At 40.6% G+C, this 14332-nt stretch overlaps 1 protein-coding gene across 1 annotated transcript in view; it reads right to left on the bottom strand.

Annotated features, from left to right (window-relative positions):
- Positions 1–14332, bottom strand: part of COL4A5 (collagen type IV alpha 5 chain) — a 51091-nt gene that overhangs the window by 26158 nt on the left and 10601 nt on the right. The window contains exons 9-28 of the mRNA XM_057365684.1: positions 13466–13528; positions 12893–12928; positions 12764–12805; positions 12564–12656; positions 10369–10422; positions 10209–10265; positions 8011–8055; positions 7859–7912; positions 7639–7680; positions 7040–7172; positions 6264–6437; positions 4995–5078; positions 3699–3791; positions 3060–3130; positions 2665–2856; positions 2061–2229; positions 1306–1398; positions 1111–1215; positions 441–538; positions 30–180 (exon numbers count right to left, since the gene is read on the bottom strand). Of these exons, the coding sequence (XP_057221667.1) occupies positions 30–180; positions 441–538; positions 1111–1215; positions 1306–1398; positions 2061–2229; positions 2665–2856; positions 3060–3130; positions 3699–3791; positions 4995–5078; positions 6264–6437; positions 7040–7172; positions 7639–7680; positions 7859–7912; positions 8011–8055; positions 10209–10265; positions 10369–10422; positions 12564–12656; positions 12764–12805; positions 12893–12928; positions 13466–13528 (1849 nt within the window). The remainder of the gene's footprint in view (positions 1–29; positions 181–440; positions 539–1110; positions 1216–1305; positions 1399–2060; positions 2230–2664; positions 2857–3059; positions 3131–3698; positions 3792–4994; positions 5079–6263; positions 6438–7039; positions 7173–7638; positions 7681–7858; positions 7913–8010; positions 8056–10208; positions 10266–10368; positions 10423–12563; positions 12657–12763; positions 12806–12892; positions 12929–13465; positions 13529–14332) is intronic.

The following is a 14332-nucleotide window of genomic DNA, read 5'->3' as shown; positions in this document are numbered from 1 at the left end:
GGGAATAAAAAGGGGRGAGTTCTCAATACCTTTGGGCCCTGGAGTTCCATCAAAGCCTGCCCGGCCTGGAAGACCAGGGCTTCCTGGGAAGCCAGGATCACCTTTGGGACCTTGAACTCCTTTTATGCCTGGGGGTCCTGGGGGCCCAGGTGGTCCTGGAACTCCAAATCCACGGTCTCCCTATAACAAATTTAAAAAAAAAAAAGCAACTTAAAAACGGATTTTCTAAGTTTAGCCTCTCCTAGAAATGTTAGAAGTAGCAAATTAAAAATGCCCACCACCTTAGAGTTCATTTCTATTCTACCACCTGCAAGGTCAAGCATTTTACTTCCCCACAATCAAAAGCTGAGAACAAGAGGTGAAATCCTCCTCATCATCTTCCCAGTGACAAAGAAAATCCTCTAAGAAAGGGAAATTTTATAGTAAACACAAACACAGACCTTCTGTCCTGGGAAACCAGGTGGTCCAGGAGGTCCATCCAGACCAGGGCGACCTGGAGTTCCTGGAGCTCCGGGTGGGCCTGGAGTCCCTGGGAAACCTACACACAACATGAAGATTAGGGCAGCAGAAAAGACACCAGAGAGCATTAGAACAACTCCTCCAGACACGCCTAAGGCCCATGAAAAGAGGTGCTGTGCTAGCCCAAGCATTCTTGGGGGGTACCCATTCAGCTGAGGCAACTTSTGATCATTCAAACTTTGCCACAAAGGGCCTGTGGGACTCTCAGAGAGGGTACTCCCTATGCCGTGAGTTTTTACAAAGATCACAAGCTGTTCACACCAGAAACATTAACATCTTGAGGCAGCATTTGGAGATCATTTGTTGATTCAAGCTCATTTACYGAAGTTTTACCCATTCATTTTTGTGACCTTAGTTTACTGAAGAATGTAAGCTACTGAGAAGGAACAGTGAACAGAGGAATAAGAGCCCAGCACCWTTTTTGTCCTGATATTTCTGAAACTGTTATAAAGATGTATAAATTTAAGACAAACATTTTTTTAAAGGATTCTACAGACAGAARTCAACTTGCTAGGAAAAAGTGAAGAGACACCACCCCTTTATGCCCCCTTTTTCAGCCAGTATCATACAGTAACATGGCAGTAAACATACCCTTTGGGCCTGGGGGACCTGGAAGTCCAATGCCAGGAATACCTGGCTCTCCCTTTGCCCCTGGGATGCCAGGTAAACCACGCTGACCTGGCTGACCAGGATCTCCTGTAAGAAGAAGAACATCAACATAGTTATCCAGAATCAGAATAAAAAAACTCTTTGGAATTTCCTGGGTWTATCTAGCTGCTGCTTTACCTGGAAGGCCTGGATCACCATTTCTTCCTGGAGGACCAGGGGGACCAGGAACACCYGGTTCTGTAATAGTCTGGCCAGGGTCACCTTTTGGACCTAAAACCAAAAAGCAGAAATATGAATTTTGCTTTTCTGTTTTTCTTTTAGCAGACAAAGATGCCAGCCCCATCCAAGCTTACAAAGAACTCAGACACCAGCAACACTTTATTCAGTAGGCTCTCCAGTCCCAAGCCCCACACAGCACTTAAGAGGCTCAGAAGCCCTGTTCAATATTAAGACCATTTTCCTGAACTATTATTTTTTAATAGCTTWATCCTGGGTACCACCATGTGAATAGTATTTTCCATAGCTGACACCAGCACTACTCATTACAGATTAGGATCTGTGTAGTTGACAAGAAAGTAACAAAAGCAAACTTGTTCAAAGCAACCCCTTTTTTCCCCAATCTGTTGTAGCTGCAGTAGGGCTAAGCACACAAAGGTACTTATAATCCACTTCCACTGCACTCAGTGGGGAAGGAGAAGCCTCCTTGGAGGTCAGAGCAGAAGGTGAGGCACGTGCCTCAAGTGACATGGCACAAATGCTATTCTCCCTGTGGTTCTGTCAGAACCCTCAGTGAGGCAGCTCACAAATACCAGGTTTTACAAGGCCTCTAGGAAAAGCTTAAAAGCAGTATTATGTTCTGAGAAGTACCTGGAGCAAAAGGGCAAAGCTTGATTTTGCAGCATTTGCTCAACAGCACACAGAGATCAACTCACCAGGAATGCCAGGAGGTCCTGGACGGCCGGATACACCTTGGATGCCCTTTTCACCAGGTGAGCCTTGTGGACCAAAACCAGGAGGTCCAGGAAGCCCCTTTTCTCCAGGAAGACCTGGTATTCCTGGATCACCAGGAATACCCATTTCTCCTTTGAATGCAACACTGCCCTGAAAAAAGAAAGAGCAGGATGGGAAAGAATTTTTTTACTATCAGAGAAGTAAAGTGTTTCATTGCTTCTTCTTTGAAACCCTTTGGCAGTTTCCATCCTGCCAGCTCTCATTAGCTGCCTGCATCTGACTAACAGGACAGAGAGTCGGCCTAAACCCGGTTGTTTAGTTCCTGCCATGACACAGGTGAAATATAGACACTGGCAGAAGGGACCCTCTGACACTGCCCAAGAGAAGCCTCAGCTTATTTCTAGASCATTGACAGATTCAGGAGGTACCTCAGTGTATCATTACTAGATTGGCACTTACTGAAGAGAATTACTGCCTTACCACACACAGAAAAAGTGCATTGGCCAGTTCACTTATCTGCATCAAATGCATGAAGTGCTTCCTAGAACATCCATCCCATCAAAGACAGCCTAAAATGGGACTCACAGGTTCCCCCTTAGGGCCAGGCAAACCTGGCAGTCCATCTCGTCCAGGAGTGCCATCTATGCCAGGGAGACCTGGAGGTCCTGGGAAGCCGGGGTCTCCTTTGTCACCTTTCATTCTTGGAGAGGTCAGGACGTCCCCTGGGTCTCCTTTAGGACCAGGTCTGCCAGGAGCACCTGGGGTGCCTGGGAAACCCTGAGGGAAAAAGAAAGAGTATTTTAATTTTTCTTTCACTCCCCCTCTAAATTTGGAACAATATAAGTATCATGCATTCAAGGTAGTTATGGACAAAAAAATACGTCTTAGACAAAAAATTAAATATATTGTTTAGAAATCTACCAATCATGCAGGACAAATGAGACACTATTTTCCCACCAGAACATAACACCACCACTTACTGGTGGCCCTACAAGGCCAGTTAATCCAGGAAGCCCCTTTTCACCTTTTGGTCCAGGAAAACCAGGAGAACCTGAGCAGTGCAGAAAAACATAAAAGAAAAACATAAATCTGGAGAGGCTGCAATATCAATAATGCTGTTTCACTGATAACAGCTAAGTTGTTTTAAAACCAAAGTTTACTCTGTTTTTTTTTTGAGAGCTTCATTTATTTGAGCAGAAAAAAATTTGCAATTCCATGTTAATCCAGTAGTGTCAAAACCCCCCCATGCTTTTAAAAAGCTCCAGCTCCTCATTATTCCTGGAACAGCAGTGGTACAAGTTGATTTTTCTCTCTTAGTTACATCTACAGCAGACCCGAAGCCTTCAATATGCAGAATGCTTGCAAGGCTGTCTYGGAACAKCAAAATATTTYTCAAAGACYGGATTTTCAAAGAATGACTGTTTGYTTTACACATGCCCAGCTTGTTCCCAGCACTCCCCAGCTGTGCAAAATACGACATATACCAACTCTGCACTGACAACTGCACCTTGAATTGTGCACAATACACAGACATATTGTTACCATTGTACACAGATACCCTGATAGAAAAGTGACTTTATGGAATATATTACACAAATTAGTGAAGACTCCAGCCTTACCTGGACTACCCGGAGGTCCTGGTGGTCCTCTCTCCCCAGGAGGCCCAGTTACTCCCGTTCCTATGCAGTTGAAGCATGTGTCTCCTCGATCACCTAAAAAGATTTGGATTGAAAAAGCACACTTGAGCACCAGGTTTTAGAAAACATTAAAAGAATTCAACACAACAGCAACTGTTTTCTTGCTACTGATCTGTAATACCAGGASCAAAGTGACTATTTTAAATAATTATTGCTTAAATATTAGAAGCCTCCCCCCACCCCAAAAGTTGAACTGAAGCGTTTTGGTGGCTAGAAGTCAGACAACCAATATCAGATATGATTACAATGTATTTATGACAATGTAAAATAATTAAAAGGAAAAAATGYTTTCAATAATAGAAAATAAAACCATGGACTTTTTTTTTCTCAGCAAAAGCGCCCTCTTTTAAAGAAGGTACTTGACACTTGTAATTACAACTCTAAACCATATATCAAAATCCCAAACTTTAATTAAATTCCAAGAGTGCAAAATAAATACTGGGAATGTTTCATTGATTTGACAATAGACTAAAAGTATTTAATTTTTAAAAAAAAGGATTGGTTTCAAGAAGCTTAGGAATTTCCTTCACATATAGACTTATCTGACATTCATCAGTGTAATATTTGAGCATTTTATTTAGGTTAATTAATTAATCCTTACAACCTCTGTGAGAAAAAAAAAAAAATTCTGTTTGAAATGAGTACAAAATTTAGTGAGATGCCTAAAGTCATTTATGATGTCCGTGGTCCGGCTAGGAAAAGATTCTCACTTACCCRTATCAGCATCCTCATTGCAAGGTTGTCTTTTTGGAAACAAGGATATATATTAAATATGACTTTTTTTTTGCTTAGCAAAGAAACAAACTCACTGCAGATTGAYCAACTCAAATTAGGCATATTATATTTATAATTTCAATGTTGCTTTCCATAAAAAAGTCAAATTTATTCATGAACCATAAAACATTCTCACAAACTTGGCTAGGTCTGTTACAAAGCACCCAGTTTCTATCTGCTTGGGAGACACTCATACATTTCAAGTTCCATTTTACTTTTTTCAAGATCCATCCACTGGCTGTCCCCTCTCAGACTCCTATGCTTTAATATTAGGTGAAGGAATGTCCTACACCCAAAGCAAAGAGCTTCCTTACTCAGAGACAAAATATCTGCACTCCACCCTACTGGGAAGGGGCACTGTTAACCCTTATTTAATACAGGCTTTACATTTTTCAAAAGGCTTCAAAAAGGAGAAAAACAGAAAATATAGTCATGACACTGCACCTTTTTGGCCTCTCTCCCCTGCAAAACCTTGTTGTCCTGGAATTCCTGGAGGACCTGGAGGCCCCTGCTCACATAACCCTTCACCTAAGGAAAATCAAGAGCGGTTTAATGATCTATTTGTGTTACACCGAGAGTGGCACAAAATACATATATTCAGTACAAAAATGTATTTAAATATTCTAACACACCCCCCATAATCACAGCCCATACATTCTGGCAATTCAGACAGGACTGCTGGTGAAAACCCACATGTGTAATTCAATCTCAAAAGGCAACAGTGATATTACACAACCATCAATTGTTTACAACCTCAGCTATCTCCCATTGCTTCCCACAGCCTACGCTCTTCCATCTCTACACTACATTCTAATATTCGGACTCATATCATAAAAACATGCTATGAATCATCATCAGAGCAAAGGCACTTCAGATGCCAACACCACCTAGACACTAAATTCCTCTCTGAACCACGTTAGTCCCTCTCTGAAAAGTCCACTATAGGTTTTCAGTTCTTATATTCCATCTGCCATTCCCTACTCCCCTTATACCAAAGAAGGATCTAAGAGTTTTCATCYAAAGTGTCTCCAAGCTATTTCATGTGATGTACACACTGCAACATTTATGAAGTGAAAGTGGAATTCTGTGAAAAATTACACTTTTGATTCTCTTGCTATCACAACTCTTAGCAGGGAATAGTCTCTCCAAGCCTCTATTAGAAAATACCAAGAAAGCTGAACTTACTCAAGCCAGTTTCAAAGTGCTCGCCTCCTGCTTTATGCACAAATTTTAATGAAACTGTCATTAAACTGAATTAAATAGGATATTATATAAATTGGAAATACACTTGATTTTGTACAGCTGGGCCAATTGTGCCAGACCCTGGAGAATGTCATTATTGTGTGAGTTAGCACAAAGGTCCCTYAAGTCTCTTCTCCTCTAGTCTACCTGAGTCTCACACAACTTCACAGCAGGGCTCATGGGAGGTAGGAAAGAGGCATTATAAAGCAAGACTGCAACTCACACCACTGAATTCCAAATTCTCTAACTGTCCTTAAGTTTAAATGCTCCTACATCTGTCCCAATTTGCAATGGGAGCAATTCAAAGAATGYATAGGAATAGAATCTCATGGACTCCAGCTGCTGATAAATGACATATTTGGAGGCAGAATTAAAAAAAACGCAAACAAACAAACCACAGAAACCCAAACCTAAACAAATGTCAGAGTTGTTTAGTCTCTTCTACTTGCTGTGTATGTGATCATCACTTACCAGGAGGAACAGACGGTGCAGGTGGCCCTGGGGGACCTGGTGGTCCTGGAGGTCCTCGTGGTCCATCAGCTCCTGGTTGCCCAGGAATAGAAACCCCRGGTAAACCTGGATCTCCCTTCTGTCCTCTCTCACCAGGTAAGCCAGGTGGGCCAGGAGGTCCAACAGTAGTGATCCCTAAGATGGGAAGAACTTAGTTCCTTGCTAGTTCAAAGGTTTACATCACAGTTTTACAAGGGTGACAATGATACACATTTTCCATTTTCAGAGATGTTCGTTTGAAAAATTGACCTGAGACTCAACAAGTTTATGATGGAAAAAATAGAACAGGACTAATGAAAGGAAGTATTGATGAGAAATAAAGAACATATAGAAGGTAACATTAGAATCATAATGCTCTTCTCTGTGCACCAACAAGGCACATACAGATGTCACCGCTCACTCCCACTGTAGACTCAGATCATCTACCAGATTTGAGGTACACAAAAACTTTCTCTGTGCAATGGATAATGTATGCTATAGGGAAGTGATATGAGATAAATTACTCCTAGTAGCATTAAGCATTCTCAGGTCACCACAGCAAGGACAATGAATGTTCAGAATTCCTTGTATTATCCCCAGAAGTTCAAGACTACCCTTCAAGCTCAAAGGTAGCCCTAAGTGTTCTGCCTTCATTTGCTGCACAGTCCTTCTGTTACAAAAAGCGTGTAAAGAAYGTGAAGCCAAATATCCAATCAGACCTTTGATGATACAACTTTATTTTAAGCTTAAACTCCTACCTGGAGATCCTGGCAAGCCAGGTGGGCCTGGCCTACCAGAGAATCCACGCTCCCCTTTGGCTCCTGGAAGTCCTGGCAATCCTTTGCTACCTTTTGGTCCCACTGTAGYATCAATGCCTGGTCTTGGAACAACCTGCAAATGTTTCATGCTCATGTGAAACTACTTGCCAGAAAAAGAGTCATTGGAACTGTAAAAAGATGYGAGGGAGGGAAAGTTCAACATACTTTGAACCTTATACCAATGACAGGATGCTTTCCCCATACCACTGAATTACCAGGGAAAATTCCAGTAAAGAGCACTCCCCCATAGGAAGCTGTTTGACTGCCAAGCCAACACAGTTACAACAGGCTTCAGTGAGGCTGACTCAGTCCTGCTGGTCTGTGGTTATAGTCTATCCTGTGTTTGTGACCTAGCAAATCCCAGAGCACAGAACTGATCTTGAAAGAAGGAAACCTTTGTTTCTGTTAGTGAATATATGAAAATTTTACTGGTGCTGTTGGTGTTGTACCTGGAGATAAGAACTCTCAGTCAGCTAAGAACTACAAAGAAACAACATTGTCAACCAAATGCAGAAAAACCCAAAAGATCAGCAACTTACAATTCCAGGAGGACCAGGGGGACCCATGTCACCTTTTTCACCCTACCAATGAAATTAAGAGCATTTTTAAAATTGTACAGCACTATATAAACAAGTTGTAGCAAACATTCCTCAACACTGTAACAGCATAGGCAATGCAATTACTACTCAGGCAGAATTGAACTCGGTGATGGCAGATTTTCAATCTATTACAACGATAACGACAAAAATCCTGGCATACCTTTTCACCATCTCTTCCTGGAGCACCATTTATTCCAGGACCACCAGGTAAACCCTTCAAGAAAGGGGAAACAGAATCACATTCAGATCTTCTCCATATCAGAAGAAAAGCTTATAAGGAGTCTGCTTAGATTAGAAATATGAGTTACTCACATCCCTACCAGGCTGACCAGGTTCTCCATCTTTGCCAGGCTTTCCCTTCAAAGACATAAATATACATTGAAATRAAATGCTTCAGGGGTAAAGAACTCTTATGGAAATTATGTTACTTATTTCCCATTTTTCAATAAACCGAACTGTCTCTAGAATGCAGTCTTTGGGACAAACACATCAAAGACATTAACCATCATCATTGGAGTTACCTAAACTGAGGTTTCCATTTTGAAAACTGGAGCACAAAACCATGACAAGTCTCAGAAAAATGCTGGATGAATATAGCATAAAATGATCTCCAGTTAACTATTGCTGATTCATTGTCTTTACTAACTACACTCTCTATTTTAACATTGGAGAAATCCTTTATCTGGAAAACAGATCCTAACTCCCTACATACTAGAACAGTATATTTAACTAGGAATTTAGTATGTGACCAGTGAAACKAAATGAAATTTTTGCCTTTGAATTTTAACTTTCCTTTAAATGAACTCAAGTTTCTCATTAGTATAACTGAAAATATAAAGTGCAGTTCTGCTCAAAGAAGTGACTTCTAAAAACATTCTTGGTGAACAGATTTGTCACTGCTGCAATAAAAGCAGAGCAAGCTCCACTTTATTCCAGACCATTCAATGGACAGGAGAAGGTGCTTTATTGTCAGTTACAGAAGTCATGCCTGGAGGGCACCTGCTGGAACAGAATTGGAACAGGTGACTGAGCTTCACCTAGCGAATCTTCCTCAGTGCCAAGATCAGCTCTTAAGTCATTGAGAACTTGGTAGGACCTCACATATCTACTGAATCAGAGTATAATGTGATTTGTGAAGTTTTTATTTGCTTGTGATGATTTCTGACTCTCAAAACGGAGGTTTTGACATTTCCTCTGAATGTGCAGAACTATCTGTTTGAATACATAGACTGACATTTTTATGCTCAAAAAATGTCTGAAATGGCTTTGAGCCGCAAAGAATCATACAGAGCCCTAAAATGCAACTTTAAAGTGATTTAATACTGCCCAGATTCAGCGTAATAAAACCAAACAAAAATGTTGGTAAACAAGCTTTTGGAAAAAGACATCCAACATATYCCCTTGGGACTTTTATCCTTTCAGATCTTTACAAATTTATGTGGTTCCCATTTACTTTTGCAGAGAGAAGCAACAATTCAAAACCCACTCAAAATATAATGAGACTTTTGGCTTGGTAAATCTGCTTGTTATGTTCCTYAGAAGAGACAAATCAAAGCCCTTCTATAAATCTCAGCAACTAAGAAGGATTTTATCTAGAGTACCAAACATTTGTTTCCACTGGAAAGTGTATTTATTTTCTATGGAAACTGGAAAACCTACTACCAATATGTTTCTAAACAGTGTTTATATATTGTCCAATTAATCTGAACAGGACTTGTGTCTTGATTTTTAAAGGGGCCCATTTTGTTGAYGAACATACACATTCAAAAGTGTGCAAGTGAAGATACAGAATGTTTTGAACGGCTAACAGCCTCTTTGCTGGTCCAGCTCATTTTGTTTTCATCCTGTTTCTTAGCACCTCTATGATCTTCTTCAGCTTGTCTGAGCTATAATATCCAAGGATGTTTAAATTCCAGGATTGATTTGAGTCTAGTCAGGAACAAAGCAATTCCTGCTATCTCCTGATAAAGCTATCCTGACTCGTACCCTCCCTGGATAGCACATAAATTGAGGCAGTCTATTGGGGAAAGGACTTTGGGCCTTAATGGTGTTCAGAAACTTGGTTTTGTGACTCATCTCACAAGTGAACCCATTGAGAATGAGTTTACATAGACCAGCTTATATATATACACCAATCTCATGCTGCTGGGCAACCCAGTACACAGTAAACTGAATGAAGACCCTTTCTAAAAGGAAACAGAAAACTGCTGCTTCAGACAAACAKTCCAACAACTTTGAAGGCTTTCAGATGTGAACCAGAAAACATAATACAAATTATTTYGTCCTGGCCCCTAAACTAAGATAATTCTACCAGAAAGCACTGAGAGAGCCATAGCTAGAAACACTGTCATGACCCCYGAGCATCATCTATGAGTTTGCCAGGTTACAAGGAAGAAAAAAAGTAGTCTCTTACCCAGAGGCTGATGGCCCCACCTGAATTCAACATTTGCTTAATTCTCAAAGATAACACTGAATGGAAAGATAAATGTTTGGTTAAACAGACTACTTACTCTTTTGCCTGGTTCTCCTTGCTCACCTTTTTCACCTTTTACGCCACCGGGAAGACCCTGGACACACAAACGTCATCTTAAACTGAGCCCACAGGCCAGAGTAGAATGAAGTTACAGTTCTGATACAGATGARCAAAATAGAACTAAGAGTTCTACTCACAGGAGGGCCTGGTGGCCCAGGAAGTCCTGGTGGGCCTGGATCACCTGGAATACCCTGTCAAGCATGGGCAAAGAAAAAGAGGATTAAAGCCTCCATCACTCCCTGACAGTTCAGTTGATTTTTTTTCTTRACTAGAATATATTTTTGCTGTCATTTAGATTCCAAGTTATAAATGATCATATTTATTCTTTGTATGGAATTTCAAGTGCATCYATAAATTTTATTAACTGCTCATCCTGTTTATTTAGATGATTCACTCCACTAAAAACACAACTGCCTCCTGTGTGCACTGCAGCAGCTGGTTTGGTGGCCTGCAGCTGCTATCTAATAATAAAGAGAAGAAAGAAAAAAGGAAAAAGGAACAAACAAATGCCAGATCCTGCTGAAATTATAGGAGCAACAGTCATTAGATTGTGGATAATTGCTGAAATTGAGAAACCATCACGATCAAAGTCTGTTTGTCAGAAAAGTGTCACAGGATCATTGTGTTAAAAGGTTCTTTTTTCTGTCTTGTTGTGCCTTTGTACAAGTTATTAACTCTTTTCTCCATTAACCTAAAGAAAAGTAATAGGCTGCTGAATCCACAGTTTCTGTGCAGTTTCCATTATTTTCTTGGAGTCATCCCAGAMTTTCACAAGCCCATCTGCACATGAGTTTAGTCAGAGGTTGTAGGTGGAAGCACACACCAGAACTTCTTGTGCATTTCATGAAAGAAGTAACTGTAATGCTGACATTTTTTTTACTGATTGTGTACTATGAAGCATAAACTTCATTGAAATAAAAACAGATTTGCCGACTTGGAAATCATTATAAATGTTGGTCAAAGGCAACACACTCAATGTTTATAATTCTTAGTGCTTTAAAAGGAATGTAGGTAGAATGCTTTTACTTTGTACATTTACATAAATTAGTGCCAGTATAATTAGTCTTTCGGGGTCCCTGATGACAGAAGCAAATTAAACTGACCCCAATAAAATCAGATTAATTTTTTCTTCAACAACAGTGTGGTCAAAATGTCACCTTGTGTTTTCTTAGAATTATAAAGACACACAATACTGCTCTTTACTTTCTATCACCCAGTAACAGACAAAAACAGAAACACTTGCAATGCATGGTCATCCTAGAAAGGTACACCAACACTATAGCTCTGACCACCAATGTCTTAGTGGTGCTTAATGTTCTTCTGGAAGGAAAGGTAACAAATGGTTTTGATCAAGAATGGAAAACTGCCCTACACCCTGCTGAAATAAAACAGTGCTGTGTCCCAAAGCTTTCTTTTCTGACACACTTCCCAAGACAAAAAGACGGAAACGAAAAAACTGATCCAAACACCGATGGAGGAAGCTAACAGTTTAAAGTTCAGTTACTACTGTGACATTTGCAAAATAATCAGAGCATAAAAATGATCACTCAATACTTTTTCCTCAAAATATCTACCTCAACTCTTGTTTTACTGAGGTGCTATATGAGAATATCACAAAAACTTCAAGGAAATGGGACATCCAGGCACCCATAATCCGACTGGTTCTGCTCAGACTATGGCACCCAGATTTCAACAATAGTGTGGAATGTTCCCCAGTGAAAAAGAAAGAGAATGGAATATAATAACTTTAAAAATGACCTCCTAGCACTTATGGGTGGGGAAGGATCCATACAAATCAAACCAGCAGTTTGAGCTTACTTGTAGCCATATGACTGATATTTACTTTTGAGAGGCCAGAAAGAGGGAAAGCACTTTATTCAGACCACAAGGAATAAAGATCACTAATAACAAAAAGAAAAAAAAAAAGAAAAAAAAGAAATTGAATTAAAATTTTTGAAAGACTTCTTCACAATGGATGATGCATCTGGTTAATTAGTGGGAATCTGAATCCCCAGACTGCTTTGAAAATTTTCAAGTCTGGGTGTTCCAAGGAATGGGAGCATTTTAACTACTTTTAATGTTACTGTGAAGTGCCTTTAAGAGAATTTCTTTATAATAGTTACTTTACTAAGGGTAAACTGATGTGAACTGAACTAATGTGACTGGCATACTTGCTATTAAAGGAAAAGTACTCAGGCCTGGAATATTCAGTACTCTGAGGAAAAAAAGAGAACCTCTGCTATAAGCAGGACATAAGCATATAGGAGCCAAACCAACAGAGGCTGCAGTTTGATCACACACTCACTGCACATGGGTGCAGTGTCCCACTCACCTGATCTCCTTTCTGAAACTCAATGTCATTTGGTCTTTTCTGTTCTCCAATTTGTCCTGGTGGCCCTGGAGGTCCCTGAAGACCTTGTTCACCCTAATGTGCAGGAATATGCAGTTTGTTACAGGCAGTACAAGCAAAAAAGGCAAGTGTAAGTATTTTCGAAGTAATAAGCAAAAATATCATTATGATCACCTACTCACTTTTTCACCTTTGGGTCCTTGGAAATTCAAACCCATATTACCCTGCAAAAAGCATAACCCATTAGCCCTTAGAAATCACAAACAGAAAGAAAACAGTCACTACCACCATCAATAAGGGAAAGACAATACCTTGGGTCCTGGCAGCCCTGGTGGACCAGGAGGTCCCTATTGAAAAAGGCAACCAAAAACAAGTCAGTCACAACCACTTTACACACCCCTTGCAGAAACATCCCCCACCCCCAACAACGTTGCAACTTTTATTCCCATGTATTATCTCTATGTTGACAAGGCACCTTRTCTTCCTTTGAAAACTCATTCTCATGCTATTCAACTTCACCAATACATAAGAAGCTAGTTCTTCCCTTAAGTGAGAGAATAAAATGAAATTAAATAGTCAGGTTAAACATCTTAGTCTAAATAAGCTAAATCTCTCTCATGTTTCACTCAAATAGGAAGCCTGCGCAACGATTCAGCACAATTTAAAGTGAAAAGATGTCTGGGAACAGGTTGTTTCAAAAGTATCTTATTTAAATGTGCACAGTACCAGCTCCAGGCTGATCTGAATGCATGGTTGCTGTTGTCTTTGTACCAACTCCTGACTACAATGATCTCTGTACTTTACTGACCTGCCTCTAAGAATGTGAGACAAAGAATTAACTATCCCATTTAAGGCTTTATGAGTAATGGATTAAAGAAACATACCGTCAAACCTGGGGGCCCTGGAGGGCCAATTGGACCTGGTATTCCCACGGAGCCAGGTGGGCCCTGTTGAGGAAGGGGAGGAAGGTCATGAAAGGCATCTTTTTATGAAAAAAAATCCCAGTGAGAACTTTAAGCTTGAATAACCCCAAGAGCGGGCATCCCATATGTGTGAAATCARYGTAGCTGACCACTAACCTACCAATSTRTCCTTGTAGATAGGGCYAAAGGAATGTACATCACGTTAGGAGAGTTCTGCCTCTCAAMATCAATGCATCTCTTTGGCTTGGATGAGGGAATACTTTTTGGTTTGTTTTGAACTACTTTTGCRCTTTCTTTCTCTTCATGCACTGAGAGAGAACAACAAAACACTTTGTATTTGTGATTCCTCCCAGCCAGAAACAGACAATAGGGAAGCACAGATCAGAGGACCAGAAATGCTAACAGGCTCAGTCTGGTCACAGAATAGCCTGGAGCTTGCCTCTCTGTACCAGGAAATGGGAGTCTGGCTTCTGTCCAGTTCAAGCCGATAGACTCATTTTCGGCTCCCCTTGTTCTTGCACTAAAGCAATGAATGGCTCAGTGGGGAAGCACAGGGCCTGGAGTCACTAGCTGTTTTCACAGAGCACTGCTGGGAGAGCAGAAACACTGTTCAGGAGGTGCAACATGAGGAGAACAGCTGAGGCATTACCCTCTCCTTCCCACCATCCAAAACAGCAGCAACAGCTAGAAAGCCAGATGTGACTTTGACTCAGAGTGAAGAAGGGAACTCCAGAACTGATACAAAGAATGTCTAGGAARGGGGAAGCAGGGAAAGCAGAGAAAGTGTCAGCAACTGTGAGTACTGCTCTCTGCTGGATACCAYCTTCC

This window comes from Malurus melanocephalus, unplaced genomic scaffold (genome assembly GCF_030028575.1).
Source record: "Malurus melanocephalus ecotype Western Australia unplaced genomic scaffold, MMel_1.1 scaffold_56, whole genome shotgun sequence".
NCBI classification, from domain to species: Eukaryota; Metazoa; Chordata; class Aves; order Passeriformes; family Maluridae; genus Malurus; species Malurus melanocephalus.
Note: the sequence above shows the minus strand (reverse complement) of the source record. Positions and strands in the feature narration are given on the sequence as shown.